The sequence below is a fragment of the Rhincodon typus genome, chromosome 17 (assembly GCF_021869965.1).
Source record: "Rhincodon typus isolate 14 chromosome 17, sRhiTyp1.1, whole genome shotgun sequence".
Taxonomy (NCBI): Eukaryota; Metazoa; Chordata; class Chondrichthyes; order Orectolobiformes; family Rhincodontidae; genus Rhincodon; species Rhincodon typus.
This window is the reverse complement of record NC_063348.1, coordinates 5,148,863-5,156,637: the sequence shown is the minus strand read 5'-3', so window position 1 is coordinate 5,156,637 and position 7,775 is coordinate 5,148,863. Positions and strand designations below refer to the sequence as shown.

Here is a 7,775-nt window from a genome sequence, read left to right as displayed (position 1 = left end):
AGGCTGGAGGAAACTTTGTAGTGGAGTTTCTTAGGGGTGGTATTGGGACACATGCTTTTCCTGATATATATTAATGATCTGGACCTTGGTGTGCAGGTGACAATTTCAAAGACGATACGAGACTTGGAAGAATTGTAACTTGTGAGGAGGACAGTATGGAACTCCAACAGGACAGTGACAAGCTGGCGGATTGGGCAGTAAGGTGTCAGATGAGGTTCAATACAGAGAACGGCAAAGTGATGCACTTTGGTAGAAAGAACACAGACAGTAAAATGGGGGTGGGGCGCAGGAGCAGAGGGAGCTGGGTGCATACATGGATAGATCACTGAAAGTGGCAGGACAGGTGGAGAAAGCAAGAAACAAAGCAGAGTATTCTCAGCATTACTAATAGGGGCAGAGAGTACAGGAGCAAGGAGTTGATGCTGAACTTGCACAAGACCCCAGCTGGGGTACTGTGCACAATCTGGTCATCACATCATAGGAAAGATGTGAATACAATGGAGAGAGTGTAAAAGTGATTTACAACAACGATTTCAGGAATGAAAAATGTCAGCTGCAAGGACAGACTGAAGAAGTTGGGACTGCTCTCCTCGGAGAAAAGACAGCTAAGACAAGATCTGACGGAGGTTTTCAAAATCATAAGTGTGCTAGATAAAGCAGATAGGAAGAAGCTGTTTTCATTTGGAAAAAGAACATCTAACAGAGGTATGATTTAATGTGATGTACAAAAGAAGTAAGGATGATGCCAGAAAAAACTTTTTCACACAGCAAGTGGTTAGAGTGTGGAATATGCTGCCTGGAAATGAGGAAGAGGCAGGTTCAAATGAGGCCTTCAAGAGGGTATTGGATGATTATTTAGATAAAAGTACAACGATATGGAGGAAAGACTGGCGCTAGGTAATGATGTTCATTTTACAAGCCAGTGTAGGCACCGGGGCTAAATAGTCTCCTTCTGCCATAACAATTCCATGATTCTAAGGTTATGAAGAACAAATGTCAGACTTACACAGGAGACTGTTTACCTTAGAAAGGAGATCTGATACAAGTTTTCAAAACCAATGAGGGGTGTGAACAGAGTAGATTGGGAGAAACTGTTCCAGCTCAACCATAAGCGTTATGGTGAGTGGGCGGGTAAGTGGAGCTGAGTCTCAAAAAGATCAGCCATGATCTTGTTAAATGGCGGGGCAGGCTCGAGGGGCCAGATGGCCTACTCCTGCTCCTAGTTCTTATGTTCTAACCAGTGGCACAGTGGTTAGCACTGCTGCCTCACAGCGCCAGGGACCCAAGTTCAATTTCACTCTCAGGCGACTGTCTGTGTGGAGTTTGCACATTCTCCCCATGTCTGCATGGGTTTCCTCCCACAGTCCAAAGATATGCAGGTTAAGTGGACTGGCCATGCTAAATTGCCCATAGTGTTCAGGGATGTCTAGATTAGGTGGGTTATAAGGGGATGGGACTGGGTGGGATGCTCTGAGGGTCAGTGTGAACATGTTGGGCCGAAGGGCCTGTTTCCACACTGTAAGGATTCTATGATTCTTTCCCTCTGAATGAAAGGATCAGGAGGGCTGTGTTCCACGATGATGTGCAAAAGTAGTAAAGAAAACGCTCACACTGGTTCAGACATGGAATGCATAATCTTGACGAGTGGTGGAGGCAGGTTCAATTCAGGCATTGAAGACAGCATTAGATAATTAAACCAGAATAATTAGTGAGGCTACAGGGAAAGGTTGGGAGAATGAAACTAAGTCATGATGCTCATTTAGACAGCCAGTGAGAGTTTTGGGCGGAACAGCAGCCTTGAGTGCCATAGCCATTCTGAGAAATGGGCTCTAGACCACAATGTACCGACTGCAGTATCACTTCCTTTGACAGGTACAGCTATAAAACATTGTTGGTGTCACACCACAGGGAGAAGCCGGCACTGAAGTCTGTATCTGTTTAAGTGTGAGGTGATACAGAGTGTGGTAGCACATACACGCAGTGGTGTGTCTGCGTGTATCTGTGTGTGTACACCTGTGCAGTTCAGAGTTACATTAGCCCAGAGATTCTAACAGGCAGATGGTCGATGTAGAGTTTGGTGTCAGGAACACATGGAAATCACTACACCGTTGATTCTGTGGGAACTGCGCAGAAGGTTTTGGGTCAATTACCCTCAAATTCTCTGAAAAACTCAACTCTAAATTAAGATGCACATAATTGAAGATCCAAACAAATAAATAATGCCATTCTTGATCAGATACCAACCAACACTGACTTCAGCACTTCCTGAATGCTTCATGCTGGATGTTTTACATCTGAAGCCAGCCCCTCTCATAGAACTGATCAACACCTGGTCAGCTGTACAACCTGGACAGGCCTCTGGCAAACGAGCTTGACCCTCACACAGAGTCTCCCCGACAGATATTATCAACAGGACAGGCTCATTGCCGTCCTTGCACTCAACATGGGAATACAGAGAGACAAAGCCCTGCCATAAATCAATTGGTCAGCTGAGATACAAGTCACACTCTGTCATCCTATTTGCAGTATTCGGCCCACTCCAGGGGGAGGGGGAAAAGACTCTACAGCTGCCACATTCATCACTTGCGGAACACTCTGGCCATGTGTCCTAGCAGAGAGCACCACCCAGTACAACACAGCTGTACTGGAGCTGGGCCAAAGTGATCTCAGCTACAATGCTCTTAATGACTCCTCAAACAATGCTCCCAACACTGAACTCAACATGACACCATGGTGTGCCAGCTCATCACTTCACTGTAGGCATCACAGTGCCAACAGCTCACATTCCCATGTGCTCACCTGCTGCTGTCTGGGTTCTGAGTTAGTGACTCGTAAGCCTGATGGTTGTGGCCCAAGTCCAAATGGTGCTTGAAAATCTTTGTCCACAGCGCAGCCTGGGAAAAGCAGAAAGATTAACATGGGTGAGCACTGCCTCACAAGGGAGATCATCACTATTACAATATTCAGTAATTCCTTGTAGCACAGTCATATCAACCTTCACCAGTGCCTCGATGACTGCGTAGAGGCATGGTCCCCAAGACAGAAAGATCACCATTATGTTCACCATGGGTTACCAGTCCCTTTACATCTCTATCCCTCACCTGGGCACCCTTCATTTCTGTCTTGAACAGAGCCCCAGACAGTGTCCATTCACCATGGTACTCTTCTACCTGGCTAACTTGTCACCTTAGTTATCTGAACCTTCAACTTCCCATCACTGCTCCAAACAAAAGGTGTCACATGAAAGCCTGTACTTAAGATCCGTTCATAGGATGAGAGCATCACTAGCTTTAGTCACCCATCCCCAATTGTTCTGAGATTGAGTCTTTTGCTTATGTTTGGACCGAGATTATGTGCAAATTAGGACCAAATAAAAAAACTGAAAATGCCACATACCAAAATCTTCCAGTCGTCCCTTGCTTCAGTCACCGCGATTGCTGCCAACTGCAGTACCAGCGCAGGCAAAGCCATGTCTTCCAGCAAACGCAGGACCTAGAAACAAGCAGCACATGACACTAAGCCCAGTACTCAGCTGATATTAGCAATGGCCAGAGAGCTGTAATAGACAGCAATATGAATTCAGGTTCGAGACTGCAACTCTATCATGACAGTCGAAGGAAATGGTGAACAACGCACATTAAGACGTGGAAAATTGATAGAAGCGAGCCCAAGTAACAGTTATCATTGGGAAATGTGCTCCCCACACTAAACTTTGAAACAATGCACTTGGCTCTCGTACGCCATGGCGAGTAGCATGTGGAGACCAGGTGCAGTCTTCAGACCACAGTGTAAGCCAGGCCTCAGTTTAAATGCAGACATGAATATGTGGTTTATATTTCCACTAAAAATTCCTACAACCTCGCGAAGAATATGAACAGTACATGTAAACATGCCACACTGCAATGTTAGCTTCTTCAGTGTGGTGGGACTGTGGAGCAGAAAAACTAGATTCTATTTGAAACTGGAAGATAAATGGAAGTATGGGTTGGAGTGATACGCAGGCATAAAGAGCTAATTTCCTGATTGTGACACAACGTGTTATCGGGGAACAAAGCACATGCTTTTAGAAGTGAATTTGTTGCTCAAATTTCTATTCCAACTTATTTGCACATCATTGAACATAAAAATTTGCCATGAGCCAGCATATTCAGGCAGTAGTTTATAGAGTTATATAGCACGGAAACAGGCCCTTTGGTCCAACAAGTCCATGCTTACCATAATCCTCCAAACATTACTTATTCATGTACTTATCCAAACTTAAAACGTAGGAATTCCTTTCATTTCACTGAAAAATATTAGTGATGTATTTAAGAATGGTAACTCAGTACAGTTTAATTAATAACAATCAAAAGTAGTGTTTCTATAAGAAAATAAGCATTTTGCCTGCAATTTTACCCACTAGCGGCCAGCAACCCAATTTTAAATAACTGAAACTAACATTCAGTACACAGTCTGACACTGGAGCAAGGCAACTCTTTTTGTACTTCAATATTTAAAAGCTTAATTATTCTCTCTTGAAAACTCATAATTAGGTGAGAAATTAGCATCATTGGCTGTGTGGGTCAAGGAAATGTTTCCGGCCCAATTCGGTTTTAATGCAGCAGGTGAATTGTCAAAAATCAGACTTGTACTTGAAATTGTTAACATTTTGTACTGAATTAGCTACATTCAGGTAAAAGGCACAAAAACATTGCAAGGAATGTACAGTCGCCCCAGCTCGAAGTGACAAAAATAAATGATCACAACATTTAAATCCTCCAACCCTAATCATATTCTCTGTCTGCAGATGTTTAATTGTTATTTTTTTGTGGGCAAGTGGGAAAAGTCTTAAGACTTTAATTAAAAAATGAATCAATTTCCCAAACTGAAACAAACCACGTCCTGGCAGGTTAGCTCAGTATCCAAAAGGCCAACCAGTGATCATTGACAATAGTTTCTGAACATTTCATGTTGTCAATAACTTTACCTGAAATAGGAACTCTGATCTACATTCTGGGAAAATTGGATTTGAATACTTGATAATCAGGGAGGTAGAAACAGTCAAAGGTTGGTAAAATGTGGATCAGGTGGAAATCTGGAGAGACAAGGACTGATTAGAGATAGCCAGCATGGCTTTGTGCAAGGGAAAGTGTGTCTCACTAACTTGATTGAGTTTTTTGAGGAATTAACCAAAAAGATTAATGAGGGCAAAGTGATAAATGTTGTTTACTTGGACTTCAGTAAAGCCTTTGATAAGGTTCTGCATGGTAGACTAATTAGGAAAGTTAAATCACATGTGGTTCAGGGTGAGCTTGCCAATAGATATAAAATTGGCTTTATGGTAGGAGACAGAGGCTGGTGGTGCAGCATTGCTTTTTTGGACTGGAGGCCTGTGACCAGCGGTGTTCCACAGGGGTCCGTACTGGGTCCACTTTCGTTTGTCATTCATATAAATGATCTGGATGAGAATATAGGAGGCATGGTTAGTAAGTTAGTGGATGAAAACAAAACTGGCGGTATCGTGGACAGTGAAGAAGGTTATCTGAGATTACAGAGAGATCTTGATCAGTTAGGTCGAGGGACTGAGGAGTTTAATTTGGATAAATAAATGTGAGGTATTGCACTTTGGTAAAACAAACAAGGGCAGGGCTGATACAATTAATGGCAGGGCCCTGGGTAATGTTGTAGAACAGAGATGCCTAGGGATTCAGGTATATAATTCTTTGAAATCTGCATCACAGATAGACAGGGTGGTTAAGAAGGCATTTAGCATGCTTGCCTTCATTGCTCAGACCTTTGAGCGTAGGAGTTGGGATGTCGTGTTGAGATCGTACAGGATGTTAGCGAGGCCTCTTCTGGAGTACTCTGTGCAGTTCTAGTTGCCCTGTTATAGGAAGGATATTATTAAATTGGAGAGGGTTCAGAAAATATATACAGGATGCTGTCAGGAACAGAGGGCTTGAGTTATAAAAATAGGTTGGATAGGCTGGGACTTTTTTCACTGGAGCGCAGGAGATTGAGGGCTGACCTTATAGAGGTTTATAAAATCATGAGGGGCATAGATAAGGTGAATAGCAAAGGTCTTTTCCCTAAGGTGGGGGATTTCAAGACAGGCCGGGGGGGGCATACTTTTAAAGGTGAGAGGAGCAAGATTTAAAAAGGACATGAGGGGCAACTTTTTTTAAAAAACACAGCGGTTCGTTTGTGGAATGAACTGTCAGACGAAGTGGTGGATGTGGGTACGGTTACAATGTTTACAAGCCGTTTAGATAAATTCATGAATAGAAAAGGTTTGGAGGGATATGGGTCAAATGCAGGCAGGTGGGGCTAGTTTAGTTTGGGCACCTGGTCGGTGTGGGCTAGTTGGGCTGAAGGGTCTGTTTCCATGCTTTATGACTCTATGCCTCTCTACGACTCTAGAAAGGAATAGCGACTGGAACAGATAGCCCTACATTATTCACAAAAACCTTACCTAGTGACTGTGTGTCTGACTACAGCTATCTGCATACAATAAGCAGCTGGAAGATCTTTATTCATCGTACATGCTAATTACTGTGTGCCCTAAACAATACCAATGGGAAGTAAGGATCGCAAACAGCAAGAACCACTAAAGATTTTTTTAGGGTAACACTGTCCAATTAGGGCTCAATCACATCCTGTCCTTAAAGCTGGAGAGTGCAGACATACAGCTCCGAGAAGTAGCAGTATCATTGGTGCAGGATTACTGCAATACCACAAAGACTGCACAGGCCGCACCTTATTGTAGTACTGCACCCGGGGATTGGAGGCAGCTTCCTCATCCTCCACTTGGATGAGTCTGTCCAGGAATTCCTCTCTGCCCACCGCTGCAGCAGCATCACAGAAACACTCGAGAGCCTGGGGGAGCAGACAAAGACAGGGACACATCACAAAACTAGGAACGTGTCAGGATCGAGGGAAGGATGAGGCAGCAATCCACATTCCACTGGGAACTGGCGGCCCTTCCACTGGGCACTGACAGCCCCCTCACTCTCTGACTGACCACTCTTTATTTCGCCCTCCCACCCAACATCGCTTGGGGAGCACTACTGCCTACTGCACCATGCCCCACTGGGCACACATTCGAGCCACCTACAGTGGGGACTGCTCCCTCATCTCTGTATATTGTTGGTATAGTTCCAGCAATCCCAGTGAATCAGACTTTTTTAAAAAAAATAAAATAGAGAAAGACATGTGAAAAGTTCATTCCACCAAGTTTACATTTGACTTTAAGTGGTGACGTGGCTGCTGATGGTGCTCAAAACAAGAAGGGGAGAAAATGAACATTCGGCAGCACTAACCCGACAGTACTAACCCGACAGTAATCTCACCTTGTGTCCTTCCCCTGTAACAAGGTAACACTGGCCCAGCACAAATCTCCGCGAGCCGACATTAACCTCACACCAAGGCTGCAGCAACCTCACGTACTCCTATACAAACAACAGCATGTTCACATCAGTAATCACAAAGCATTTCACTTCACACGTAGATAGCATTGACATATAGGCCTAAACAGCCTGATCCTGTACAAAAACCGCTCTGAGACTTAGCAATAAGAAATGGTGAAGGAGCACTCATTGGAAATCCCAATCCCAATACACCAGACACAAGGCCCCTAAAGCTCTGCACAGTATGAACACCACACCAATTTTCCCCGTTATTTTCCCGGTGCAGGGATCCCTGATCGACGGGGACTGTCCCGGTGCAGGGATCCCTGATCGACGGGGACTGTCCCGGTGCAGGGATCCCTGATCGACGGGGACTGTCCCGGTGCAGGG

The 7,775-nt window shown here is 44.4% G+C and overlaps 1 protein-coding gene across 3 annotated transcripts in view; it reads right to left on the bottom strand.

Annotated features, from left to right (window-relative positions):
- Window positions 1-2,784: 2,784 nt before the first annotated feature.
- The window catches only part of nup160 (nucleoporin 160), a 45,979-nt gene continuing 40,988 nt past the window's right edge, over window positions 2,785-7,775 (bottom strand). For all 3 annotated transcript variants that reach the window (XM_048607241.1, XM_048607242.1, XM_048607243.1), the window contains 4 exons: window positions 7,329-7,427; window positions 6,736-6,855; window positions 3,397-3,492; window positions 2,785-2,894 (listed from right to left, as the gene is read on the bottom strand). In XM_048607241.1, the coding sequence (XP_048463198.1) occupies window positions 2,796-2,894; window positions 3,397-3,492; window positions 6,736-6,855; window positions 7,329-7,427 (414 nt within the window). In that variant the 3' untranslated portion in view covers window positions 2,785-2,795. The remainder of the gene's footprint in view (window positions 2,895-3,396; window positions 3,493-6,735; window positions 6,856-7,328; window positions 7,428-7,775) is intronic.